Raw genomic sequence first — 13,790 nt, 5'->3', positions numbered from 1 at the left:
CAGCATATCCTTGAAGAGTTATAGTAGATTAGTAGAGGAGTGAGATACACCCTTAAGGTTCCTAAGGACATGTTTGACTTCCAACTAGTGTCGAAAGCATGTTTCTGAAACTACTAAGAAACCTTCCTTAGAACAAAACAATATTTGGCCGCGTCAAAACCAAACACTATAAACTCCCAACACACTGATAAATAACGGATCATCCAAAGGTACGCCATAATAAAGCTCAATTCGCAACAACTTAATCAGTGCGTTGCAATATCTCTAACAAATAATGTTGCAGATATAAGTGTAGACTATCATGAGAGAGTGGCAGGTATCCCAAGGAAATAACTCAAATTGCCCAAATCATTAATGGAAAATTGAGAATGTAACAATTGAACCGCCTCCACACAAAGCCTGGGAGATGAGAGCTCTCAGAAAGATAGTATGTAGTCGAGGCTCCGAAATAAAGAGAGAAGTAACGGATACACAATGAGGGCTAAATAGTTAGAAAAACCGAACTCCAGTGTGTTTAATACCATAAAATGCCCTTTGTAATGAGCATTCATGTGGGCAGTACAGTCAACAAAGACACAAGGTTGTGCCATACACACAGTCTCAGTTAAGACACCAGAAAGGAAGATGTTGTCGTGTCTAACTCTCTAATAATCCAATCACGAGAAGTAGAAAAGACACATGGATCGAAAAGTGGAAAATTTTTAAAGAGAGGAAACGGCAGTAGTAGGTAAATGAGAATAACTCAAAAGCTAATCAAACGACGGGACAGAAAAATAATGTTCCATGAAATGTGATACAACCAGAAGTGTAGGTAGAAGCGGGCCAAGGATCAGAACATATATCATGCTGCATGTTCCTAAGAAAAGATAGCAATGAACCCATTTGAGGTGTGAACTGATCTGTAGCTCTGCTGATTCTTTTACCACACGGTGTTACTTGTTTTACATTTCTTTACATGTCAAAACAAAACAAGTTTTTTCACCAGCGATGGTCACAGCGAAAGCAATCTCTCATTAGAGTTCACTGGTTCACCCTATTCAGTGGAATTTTACTTGATACATTTGCGAGCACAAAACCGTTTTAAACATTTGATACTTGAACTTATAGCCATATTCCGCTCAACCAAAAAAATATAAAATCTTAAAAGCATGTTTGGATAAAGTATTTATTGTTCCGTCATAAATTTACATGCAGACTCCTTTCATCATCTTCACTAAAATGTCAGATCCACCATGTTTTTACTAGATATAGATGACGTATCAAAACAACGAAAAGGCAACGCATACGACCCTCTGTTATTCCATAGAGGATAAATAATAGTGTAAACAGAAACCAAATTCTCTCTTCTACTACTCACCTACAAGCAGAATAAAAATCGGTATAACCTCTACCCCCCCCCCCCCCAGCCTGACCTGAACCTCAACGCTGATTACCAAACCCACCCAAACGATCCGAACCAAATCCACCAAACCCACTTGAACGATCCGAACCAAATCCACTTGAACGGCTAGAGCGACTCGAATCATCACCAAAGCCACTAGAACGCCCAAAGTTTGAACCTCTGAACCCACCACCATCTGATCTGCCATAACTAGGTCTACCAAAACCACCACGAGAAGGTGAACCAAAACCACCTCGAGATGATGAACCAAATCTATCTCCAAAACCAGGCCCACCACCCAGTTCAATTCTGGATCCAGCATCCACAGCAATTGGAGGAAGCTTTAATATTATCAGAAAAAGAAAAAAAGATTAATCAGCACCCTAACCCAATACTTAGAATAATTCAATCAACAAAAAAAATACAATATAATTTATCCATACATAGGCCTATAAACGAACAAAACACTTGGAGTACAGTTTGTGAACCATTAGGTGGAAATTCATTTTTCATAGACGAGTGAGCATGATTTAGGTGCGGAAATTCCTGATGCGGTACAAAAATGGAACAGGTTTTGAGTCGGCAGACACAACTCGTATATTAAACAGGTCAAGCATGACCCATTTAAAAAGTGGGTTGACGTCTTAGCCCGTTAAAGGGTATATTAAAAAGTTAATACTTAGATTTTAGAGAGAAAAAATTTTAAACTTAAATTTGAATATTTCGATTAAAAATCTAAATGTTAAACGCTTAAATGGGTTAAAAGGTCAACCATTTGTTAAACGAATCGTCTTCGGGTTCACCCATTGTCAAAATTGTACCTGTTCAGGTTGACCTGTTTAACAAACAGACCGTGTTGACCAACCTAATACCTGCCTTATTTCCGTGTCTTGTTCAGGTCGTGTTCAATATTTCTAACCCTAAATGCATGACACGTATATACATTTATTTTATTAAACGTTTGTTTACACATTCATTCATTTATGTTTGTTACTTTAGGTTCACTTTAAGTTCGTTTATATAATTCAATCAACATATTTAGCCATTTAATATTATTTAGACATTAAATTAGCTATCTTTGTTTACTTTTTAAATTTTTGATGTAATGATAATGGTATTTAAACTTTATGTTTTGACATTCAGGTAAACCTTTTAATGGTATTTGTTTGTGTACCGTTCAATTAGAATATTAATGAACGAACATAAACAAACACAAACAAGAAAATACGTTCGTATAAACATTTGTTTCGTTTACATACCTATCCATAGATAAACATAACTGTAAATTGTAAAAACAGTTACCTCTGTAAACTTGCATCCTACTTCGCGCTCGTATCCTTTAACATCTCTCCACTGCTGAGAAGAATACATTAAAATCGCCCTTCCTTTCTTGCCAGCACGACCCGTGCGCCCCGATCGATGAACAAATATTTCAGACGAGATAGGTAGCTCATAATGTATCACCTAACCACCATCAAAATCAAGCTTCCAATAAGAAAATGAAAACTCAAATCAAACAAAAATAAAACAATATAAAAGATTCACACCAGATCAACATTAGGAACATCAAGACCACGAGCCGCCACATCAGTAGCTATCAATACATTAATCTGACCATCTCTAAATCCCGAAAGCGTTCTCTCCCTTTGATGCTGTGAAATATCTCCATGCAAAGCTTCACATCTGAAACTTTTTTGCAACGCATAAGCTAAACGATCCGCATCACGTTTCGTTTGAGTAAAAATTATAGATTTCCCACCATTTGCATGCTCCTGAAAGAAAACAAATATAATTTCACACCGATATTAAAAAAAATTAAAACTTTCAATCAGATAATGTTGATCCATACAGTTATTAACGGTCCAAGAATCGATGCTCTCTCATGCGTTTCAGACGCAATAGAATAAAGTGTAATTCCATCAGCCAACTTTTGGTCTGAATCACCAACCTGAAATCAATGCTTTGCATTAACCGAATATAATAACATTAAGTAGTTAACAAAACATTTAAAACAGATTTGTGCAAAACCGACTTACAAGATCAATAGTTAGAGGTGTCTTTAAAAACTTTTGAATAAGTTTCACAATCCAACTTGGCATGGTAGCTGAAAACATCAGGGTTTGACGTTGTTTTGGTAAATAAAACAGCTTCAGCAAAACCGACATTGAGCATCTGATCTGCTTCATCAAGAACTGCAAACTGAACCTCTGATAGATTCAAAGTGCCTCGTTTGAGCAGGTCAATAACACGTCCCGGAGTTCTAACTATGATATCAACACCGCGGTCAAGAGCACTCATCTGGCGTTGAATTGGTGCACCACCATACACACACAGAGTATCCAAATTTGGTGCCGCCTCATAGAATTCCTTTTCCACTTGGCGAGCAAGCTCTCTAGTAGGAGCCATAACAATGGCTAACGGGTTTCTCCCTTTTCTGTTAATATTTGACCATATATTTAATAACCAGTTTTAAAAAGGATTCAAAATATTAGGTGTTTCAATTGTGTCGGAATGACGAGCTGGAGGGCCGAATTGTGGAACCCAGACACGGCCCATATTTTTAACAATGTCAAAGATTTGAAGTTTTGAACCCTGACTTGGAAATACTTGAATTCAGGTCATCCGAAAAACGACCATTTAACTTGAATCTAAACTTTTCATCCAAACCCGAGATTAATTTACTTAGTTTTTCATATTAACAAAAACAAATTAAACTACAAGAATACTATCTCTATAACTCAATGTACTCAATAAACAAGGTTTCTCAATTCAAATTAACTGATTTTTAACAAGGTTTTGACCTTAATTTTAACCCAAAAAATTTCCAGAAAGTTTGAAAAAAAACTTCGATAATAAATCAATTCCTTTATCATAAACCGAAAAATTATTCAAGTCTAAAAAAAAACTTAAAACGGGTTAACTGCTCGACTCGAACACAACCCGTTACTTAAACGGGTTGTTCGTGTTGTGTGAGAAACTACCGCCCCTAATAAACACAACACAACAAAATAAACATTTACCCATGCTTCTCATTGTATTGAACTATCTTGTCCATAATAGGAATGCCAAAAGCAAGTGTCTTCCCAGTTCCCGTCCTCGCTCGACCAATCATGTCCCGCCCCTGCATTGCCGGTTCCAGCACAGCTCTCTGATCAAAAAGAAACAAACTTGTAAATAATTCATTCACTTTTATCATTATTTCTCCAAATCAAACACATAAAAAAATATGAATTATAATCAATTTCCTAATTATTGCATATTATTCTACAAACCCAAATCAAATTAGGTTACCTGAATAGGAAAGAGCTTAGTTATACCCTTTTTCGATAGCGCGGTAACAATCTCTTGTGAAATCCCAAGGTTAGCGATCTCGAGATCATCGGATGGCGGTGTCGGGTCCTCGTACGCAAGATTGGCGGCAACCGCGTACCCGGCGGCCTGTGTTGAAGCAATGGACGGCCGGGTGTTGGCCCATGGAGACCCATGAAGGGTTCTTGAAAACGAAGCATTTGGGTTGAATGGTTGAGGTGGGTTGGAAGAATATTGGTGGTGGGTTGGTGTGGGTGATGGGATTAGAAGGTGTTTGAGGGAGGTTAAAGAAGCGAGGTTTGTGAGTCTTTTGGAAGAAGATCTGAAGAGGATGAGAGTGTTCATGTTTGGAGGTTGAGAGGGTTTGGTGGTGAAAGTGTAAAACCCTAATTTGGGGATCAAGGGTTTATGAAATGAGAACCCTTTAAACCTTTGGACATAAAATAAATGAAATTATAATAAAGAAAAATTATTAATTTTTCTTTTCTTGTTTCTTACGGAATGTAAAATGAATTGAATAATAATAATTTTATGAGAAAATTCCCAAAATAGCCCTGTTAAAATAATAACAGCCCTTTTTTCCTTAAAATTTTTTATAGTTTGAACTGTCAAGACGCATTGGAAATAAATAAAAATAAAGACTAGATTTTGAAAGAAAGTCAAGTAAAATACGAGATTGGGGAAAATAATGCCGTGCAAGTCTAAATTGTTTGTAATCTTTGAGCAAAAGTTCAAATTTTTCAAAAACTTTTTTATTCAAAAAAACCGTCTTGAAAGACTGTTTTTTTATGTTTCCTACCTTTCCCGTCCAAATTTTCAAATTCTTGAAAAATTATATTTTTTACAATTATACCCCTTAACCACCATCACCACCTTGAACCACCACCACCACCACCTTGAACCACCACCATCACCGACGCCGTCGGCCCCACCCCATCACCACCATCACCGTCACTACCACCATTGCCGCCTCCACTACCACTACCACCATCCGTCACTACCACCATCATCGCCACCGTCACTACCACCATCCCTATTGCCGACTCCAGAATCTTCACTTCATCAACACATGATGGATTCTGGAAACAACAACAGTGGCAGCCTACAATCATCAAGTGGTGCTGAAGAAGAGTGTAATTCACGCGCCACCGCCCTTCACTTACCTCACCAACCACGACCCTTTAACCACCAACTAAATAAGGCCAACAACAGTCCCTTGTTCTTTTCATCGTCCCAAGAAAACCAACTTCTTGATCTTGACTCTGTTGTGTGGACCAAAACCTTATGTTCTTTCTGCGACCACCACCACCACCTTTCAATCTATCAAGTGGTAGCGACGGTGGCGGTGATGGTGGTAGTGACGGATGGTGGTGGTGGTGGTGGTGGAGGCGGCTATGGTGGTAGTGACGGTGGTGGTGATGGGGTGGGGTCGATGGCGTCGGTGATGGTGGTGGTGGTGCTTCAAGGTGGTGGTGGTGGTGGTGGTGGTTCAAGGTAGTGATGGTGGTTTAAGGATATAATTGTAAAAAATATAATTTTTCAAGAATTTTCAAATTTGGACGGGAAAGGTAGAAAACATAAAAAGACAGTCTCTCAAGACGGTTTTTTTAAGTAAAAAAAGTTTCGAAAAATTTGAACTTTTGCTCCAAGATTATAAATAATTTGGATTTGCACGGCATTATTTCCCCAAATCTCGTCTTTTACCTGACTTTCTTTCAAAATCTTGTCTTTATTTTTATCTATTCTCAATGCGTCTTGACAGTCCAAATTATAAAAGATTTTGAGGAAAAAATGGCTATTTTGGGACTTCTCTCTCTAAAAGGGGCTATTTTGAGAATTTTCCCTAATTTTATTTGGTAAAGATGGGTATTGTGAAATAAAATTTTATTTTACGAGAAAGACTCTGATTTTAAATTTAAGAGTCTTAACAACCATGCCATGTATTGTAATGTTGGTCAATCTCAAAAGTTTTTTCGTACGCCAACGAGACATTGGAATGGTTTCTAAATACCTATCGTCAATATTATCACACCCCCAATATCGGTGGACTATATAGAGAGATACAAAACTCGTGTAACACATATGTAATCCATTTAAACTCAACATCAGTGTGAGCATGATTCTCTGTTTATGTGCTAGAACGAGCAATTATGTTGTTTCTTGAAACTCCAGAAAACGAGATTGGGTTCAAGAAACATATAAATATCCCACTGTATATTGATGATGATCTAGAAAACCAGCCAATTCAACACGTAAAAATGAATAGTAAACTAGAAGTTCTGCAAAATCGTTAGCCGATGCGCAGTATTACCCTTAGGGTGTGCAAGAGTTTAAATTATATATAATGTTTATTTTGTATGTATTATTTGGAAAATATCTCATTAAGAATAGAGTGGCGTTTAGTATGAAAGAACGAAAAGAGATGGTGTTTGGTTGGTCAACATAATAGAATCACCTATTATACAAGGATGCTTAAAAGGCTCCCATATAAAAGAGTTTAGCTTTAGAAGGTCATCAATTTTTTGTCTAAAAGCCGACTCCGACTCAGACTCAGAATAGGGAAAATGCTTGGTTACTGGATAATATATATACCTTTGAGACAATCTAATTTCTTAAGGCAAGAAACAATGTGTATTTTTCATATCATATGTTGGGTCAAAATACAGGAGAAGTAATTCGGGTTCTAAAGCTCCTAGAAGACTTAACTTTTAGTTACACAATTACACTCTATGTTCCAATATTTTAAATTAACAACGCTGTAATTATAATATCAGCTAATCTTGTTTTCCACAAAAACACTACACAATAGATTGATCTTTTATTTGTAAGAAAAAAGTTAAGACATGAGGTTTGAAAGTTAAAAAAATTGACATCACACGACAACCTGCTTATATACTTACAAAAAGTTTAGGTGTGGCACAAGATAACTTCATGTGTGACATGTTGGGGTTAACATATTATTTTGGGTATTAAAATTATACTTATCCGATTCTAATTCCCTTTGTTTGTTACTTTTTATTTTTTTTACTCTTTTTCACTTGAAGTTTATTGTTTATATAAAATAAGTTAAAGGGGGTCTTGTGCCAAAATGGAAACTATGGACGGTTGCTCAATCACCGAGATATTAGAAGATTTGGCACGTTCGCTTGGTGTATTTTAAGAGTGCTATCCAATGCTTATCTCTTGGTTCGTTGCTAAATCACTTGACTATGAAGCAATTCCTAAATCATTCGTGTTCCAAAGCTTGTTCTTGTTCATCTTTTTGAATGAGTAAATCAAGAATTTTTTATGATAGATATGATTTGTCGATTTTCATTTTTGGTAGTCAATGGTTTCAAAATCAGAGGTGGATCAACGCTCACGTTTTGTCAAAGGTTCATTTGATTTTGAGTTCAAGTTTCAACTTAAACATTGATGGCATTTAACTCTTATTAAATTCAAACTTAACTATATTGGACCAATTGGTTATAATTTTCTATTTGATTTAATCATCATGTTATGTTATATTAAAATTTTCATTTGGCTCGTAATTTATTTTCATAATTACGATACTTTTTATTATTAATATTATTATTATCTTTATGTTTAGCTGTATTATTATTGTCCTAATAAATTAGTCTTAATGTGGATATACCATCCCGTCTAATAAAAGATTACTTCACATGGATCCTGCTTAAAATAAGAGGTGCGTGGGAGTGGAAATTATAATAATTCATAATTAGTAAAACCAGGAATCCCAAACACCCGCCCACTGTATAAGATGTTATTTTTTTATGACATTTCTCGTCGACTTGGCTTGAACATCAAGCTACCCGTTGACCGAGAGGCCTCTGCGACACGAAGGAAGCCGTAAATTACTATATAATCCGGGCGGTGACAATATTAATTAGTATGTGTATAACCGTATTTGTATGGCAAGCTCATCCAGTCTACCCGCTTGTTCTATTATCCAATCGATATGAGTTTCTTGACCGGTGAGCTGCTGCTGAATTGACCTTCGATCTCAATATGTATGTATGCATTATTATATTTATCTTCTTCATATGTATGTATGTATGTATGTATGTCAGACCTACGCAGGCGTTAACGTGGTGGGAAGGCGGACAGATATTGGGTGGCAGAGACGTGACCGCGGGTGGAACGTGGTTGGCATCAAGCAGAGACGGAAGAGTGGCTTTAATCACCAATGCTCGCCAATTGAATCCAATGTCTGTTGCAAAGAGCAGGGGTGATCTCCCAATTCGATTTCTGCAGGTACGTTCCATTTCGATCTGCACACCAACTGTTTGTTTGTTTTTTTAAAACCAAGGAACTGCTTAAATTTGATGCAATCGTGGCCCAACCATTTTTGAGACCTTTAAAAATCGGGGACCTTTTCGAGAGGAAGGAGATGAAATTACATATTTTATATTTTTTTTTATTTTTATAATTTCATATATATGAAATTACAAAATTTTAAGTTTCTGTTTTGAGAAAGGAACAACTACCTTTCTTTTACTTTTTTCAACAACAATGGAAAAATTTATACATTCCAATGGAAGAAGATAGAAATCATCATCATCGTCATTGTACTTAGTAAATCCCACCGATAGCAAAGCTATGGTAGGGTCTGAGGAGGGTAAGATGTAGACAGCCTTACCTCTACCCCGAAGGAATAGAGAGGCTGCTTCCGGTGAGACCCGCGGCTTGGAAGAAAAAAAACAGCTAAAAAGAAGCTAAAAAGAAGAGAAAAAAAAAGAATGAAGTTCAGTTCTATACACTCGAACCTGGGTAGGAATGCAGTCCTAGTGAAGGAAAAATGGGAAAAAAAAAAACCGAAAAGCAAAAAAAACCGAAAAGCAGTCCTAGTGACTCAAACCTGGGTAGGAATGTTGGTTAAAAGTTAAAAGTAGATGATTATTAATTAAACCACTCAGCCAGTATACATTGTTGGATTAAGTTTCAATTACATGGTTTTAAGATGGTTTTATGCAAATATATAAATATTTAATTTCTTAAACGGGGGCCTTATTTTTTTGGGGGGCCTCAAGCCCCAGCTTTACCCGGGAATACTATAGTGCCGCCCCTGATTGATGATGGATTTTTTATTGGCTAGAGCAACAAAAAACCTATGGAGTTTGCAGAAGAAGTCGCGAAAGAAGCGGATCAATACAACGGCTTTAATTTACTAATTGCTGATATTATGTCCAATAATATGGTTTATGTGACTAATAGACTTAATGAGGATAAATGCAACATGACTACAGTTGAACCTGGTGTCCATGTGTTATCAAATGCAAGTCTTGACACTCCTTGGCCTAAGGTGACACATTAAGTCCTTTTTTCAATTCATCTCATCTTTATGACCAAATTAATAACAAAGAACAGTGTTCTAGTGTACTTACTAATATGCTTTTTTCAATTCATCTCATCGTTGGTGAAGTGGTGTTCTATGAAAAACATCTGGAAAATGATTTGTGGAAAGAGCAGACTGAAAGTTATGTGATTGAGAAAAAGGAGCAGTGACTAAATTATTATGTTTTTATTGTTTATAGTATATGTATATTTAATATTTCTCTTGTGAGTTGGTTCACTTGGAATTATATGAATAATGTTGTATAGCTTCCATGAAGAATCTCTGTTCTTCATATTCAACAACTTTCGATCTGCTTTACACGTTTAATATATAGCTGGTTTTATTGAATAAACTCGGTCCAAGTAATTGAGAATTCTTGTTTTCAAAAGGGCTTGAGGCGCCGTCTCATATACTTCTGGGTCAAAATTAGGGTCTGTAGGATGATTGATATGTAAAAACAATCATAGGGATGAAGAAATCATAAAAGGTTTACTTGACGAATGAAAAGGTTAATTTTTACGTTATGTAGAACATATGATAGACGCAACTTATGGTTGCAAGTAAAGCATATATGGGTGTACATGGAGCAACCACTCGTTTACTACTATTGACGGATGACACATGATAGAACTTGTAGCCAGGAATCTATCAAGCGGTGATCCGGATTTTGAATATGACAAAAAATATAGCAGCTGATTTTACAATATATTCTTCAGTAATGACAAGTTAACATTATGCACCAACGCCAATCATTGATTTTGGAAACAAAAATCTAACCAAAGTTCACAGATACAAAGTTAGCAACATAGGCCCAAGGACTATCGTTCATGCGCCACAATGGCTTGTACAAATGGCTAATATGCTGTTGCCTAGGTAGTTAAGTCCTCATTTACTGAAGATATGGGCTCCAGCCTTGAACCACACTGCTTCACGAAACTCGACACCATTGCGGGCTAATACCATTGGGAAGACACACCAACGAGCATCACACATAGCCCATCAGCAGTGGACGGCTTCAAGCTCAAGTCACGAGGGACGCTCAGCATTACTAATGGTAAGTTATAGAAACCGATTCAGTGCAAATTGATATATACTTGACCGATCCAGCCGGACCATACGATGGGCTGCCATATGTTACTATATTATTATTATTTTCTTTTTGGCGATTATCCACATATTACACTACCAAAAACTCTCATGACAATGGAACGTGTTTTAATATTTAAAATAGAGATTGCAAGAAACTAAGGGGTTGTTTGTTTAGGTCTGAACGAGACCATTAAGAGGCAAGGTCTGCATCGATCAGATACAAAGATGTTTGGTTCATTAAAATACATATCTGAATGGGCCGAATCAACCTCTTAACCATTCAGCTTTGAGAGAAGGCTGAATGAGAAAAAGGAGTTGATTACCCACACACCACCACCACTGGTTCTTCTCTTCTGCAGACCCACACACACCACTACGACCAGATGCCCTTCTACTCATCCTTATCGACCTGATTTGCCGATTTATCTCAACATGCGTATCCGTTTTCTTCAATTTCCATCACCTACACAAGTAAGAACAACAATGTCGATCATTTTCGATTTTGTTTTATTTCTGCATAGGGTTTCTTTCTTCAATTGCATTAATTTGGAAGAATTGTGGGAGTTGTCTCCTGAATTTTATATGAGAGTGCAGGCCTCATATATGACTGTTTCAGAATCACTGAATCCTTTATGTGATAATCCAAAAAATTAATTCCTTTTTGGTAATTCTTTTATTATATTGCATACTCTGTGATATCATTTGAAATTTAACAAATTAGTAAAACCCTAGTATTAAATTCATGAATTCCACTATCTCTAGACCAGGCTTATTTGAACATAGTTTTGATGCAAAGGGATATCTTTTTGACACTAGTATTTTCTTACAGTTTCCATGATCATGATTAAGCAGCTTCAATTGTGTTATGAAGTTGAGAACAATTAAAATTTTGTTAGTTGTAGTATTGTTCTATGATCATTTTATCCTTCATTCCGTGTGAAATGCAAGTCACTAGTAGCTTTACTTGATTCAATTTTGGGCGTATTTTTGATTATGTGAATAAGTAAAGCCCAGTCTAGTTTTATTTAGAATACATGACTTACAATATATATATAAATCGTTACAGACTGAAAGTTGCCCACATCAGCTATGAAGTTTTAACCTGCAACATATGCTTAGATTTTGTGTTTTATGATCCTGAAATGCATTAGTTGTATTAGGCTGTTAGGAAAACCAAAAGCTATGTTTGTGTTTTGACCTTTTAAGTCACATTCAGTCTTATTTTGAAGCAGATACCATGAAAAGGTTTAGTAATCAGTCTGTTACTCTTTATCACAAGCATTTTAGATTGATGTATATTGGTGGCTCAAGAGCTTGAAATGGTATGCCTATACTTAGCTCGCTAATATTTAGAAAAGGGTGATTCATCTAGTTGTTAATTGTTGGAGGTTAACTACATATATATGACTTTTTACTACAATTTGCGTATGAATTAAGTGGCAAGATCAACAAATCATGTTTTGCTTCTTTTGCAGTTTGTAAAAAAGTGGTAAACCCCATGTCATGGATAAACACTAATAAAATACTCAGGTCAATTAAAAGCTTTGGTTAGTAATTAATCACCCTTGCTAACTTTGGTATAAGCGTACGCCAAATACTTGCTAATATTTATCTCCAACAGGTACCGGGTTCCCTAGATCGCGATTATTTATGGACTAGGACGAGAACATTGTGAATTCTGAAATACAAGGTGGTGAAAGTGACGGCAAGCTCGCTCACGACAAGAATGGGGTTCACAAGGCATTGAATATATAACTAGTTTGCATGACCATATAGATAATCAACTAATTTCAAATGATTAAAAATAAAATTGTACGGAAAGTATTAATTTGTATTTGGATTTTAGTATGTTTTCATGTATTTTGAAGGATTTGTGTGTAATTTGGATTTGGTTTAATGTTATGTATTTTTCCTTTATACGTATATGTCATTCATTATAGTCATTCATAGCTCTAATCAAACTAAAATATTTTAATCAGCACAAAATTGTTAATAGGGGTAAAATTGTTATTCTGCACAATCATTCAGAAGTCCAACCAAACAACACTTATTGGGGCTTAGAGCTTCTTAATCATTCAGACCTCTTATTGATTCAGCACTTAGTGGTTCAGCATTTATCAAACAGCCCCTAAGGCTATTGTTGGTCTGTGGAATTTTTGAAAGAAATTATTTGCTAAAAGAATTGGAATTTGAAGAAATAACATTCGGAATTGAAATTGTGATAATTCACATTTATAATAAAATGATTCAATTACAATAGAGAGGCAGGTATGCTGATTCAAGTTACATTCAGAATTGGAATTTAAATTAATAAGAATTTATTAAAAGCATTTGAACTTAATGAATTTAGATGACAAAACAGTTATAAAGGAATGTGTTAGTGCGGCAACTATCTACCATCCACCACCCATACAATCACTTCAGTCTCATTATCGAAGCATTGACAATGGCCAGTTGGGGTGTTAGGGAAGCCGAGTGGCTGTGGTGTGAGGTGGCGGCATCGTCAGGTGGCCGTGGCGGATGGGTGGGAGTGGCAGTGGCAATGCAACGACGGTGAGCGGTCTGAGATACCATTATGAGGGTTTTTCTAAGAAAATGTGCCAATGAAGAAGATCATCAAAAGAGTACAAACATCTAGCAGCTCATGATAAGGAGCTTGGATTTGAAAAATCTGAA

General features: G+C 36.2%; 1 protein-coding gene and 1 pseudogene across 2 annotated transcripts; one reads left to right on the top strand and one right to left on the bottom strand.

Annotated features, from left to right (window-relative positions):
• Positions 1-1,419: 1,419 nt before the first annotated feature.
• LOC143581042 (DEAD-box ATP-dependent RNA helicase 53, mitochondrial-like) lies at positions 1,420-5,035 on the bottom strand (annotated as a pseudogene). The gene is made up of 7 exons (XR_013143764.1): positions 4,673-5,035; positions 4,402-4,529; positions 3,418-3,815; positions 3,231-3,329; positions 2,929-3,153; positions 2,684-2,845; positions 1,420-1,722 (listed from the first exon to the last, which is right to left on the bottom strand). The product of XR_013143764.1 is annotated as a DEAD-box ATP-dependent RNA helicase 53, mitochondrial-like (transcript).
• A 3,546-nt stretch (positions 5,036-8,581) lies between these two features.
• Positions 8,582-10,195, top strand: LOC143581049 (uncharacterized). Its single transcript, XM_077063922.1, has 4 exons — positions 8,582-8,664; positions 8,761-8,944; positions 9,786-9,992; positions 10,058-10,195. Exons 1-4 carry the CDS (start codon positions 8,582-8,584, stop codon positions 10,193-10,195), a joined length of 612 nt encoding a protein of 203 aa, XP_076920037.1.
• Positions 10,196-13,790: the final 3,595 nt, after the last annotated feature.

This window comes from Bidens hawaiensis, unplaced genomic scaffold (assembly GCF_021521415.1).
Source record: "Bidens hawaiensis isolate Kalapana, Puna unplaced genomic scaffold, B.hawaiensis_p1.1 tig00030796_1, whole genome shotgun sequence".
Lineage (NCBI taxonomy): Eukaryota > Viridiplantae > Streptophyta > Magnoliopsida > Asterales > Asteraceae > Bidens > Bidens hawaiensis.
This window is presented reverse-complemented; position numbering and strand designations above follow the sequence as displayed.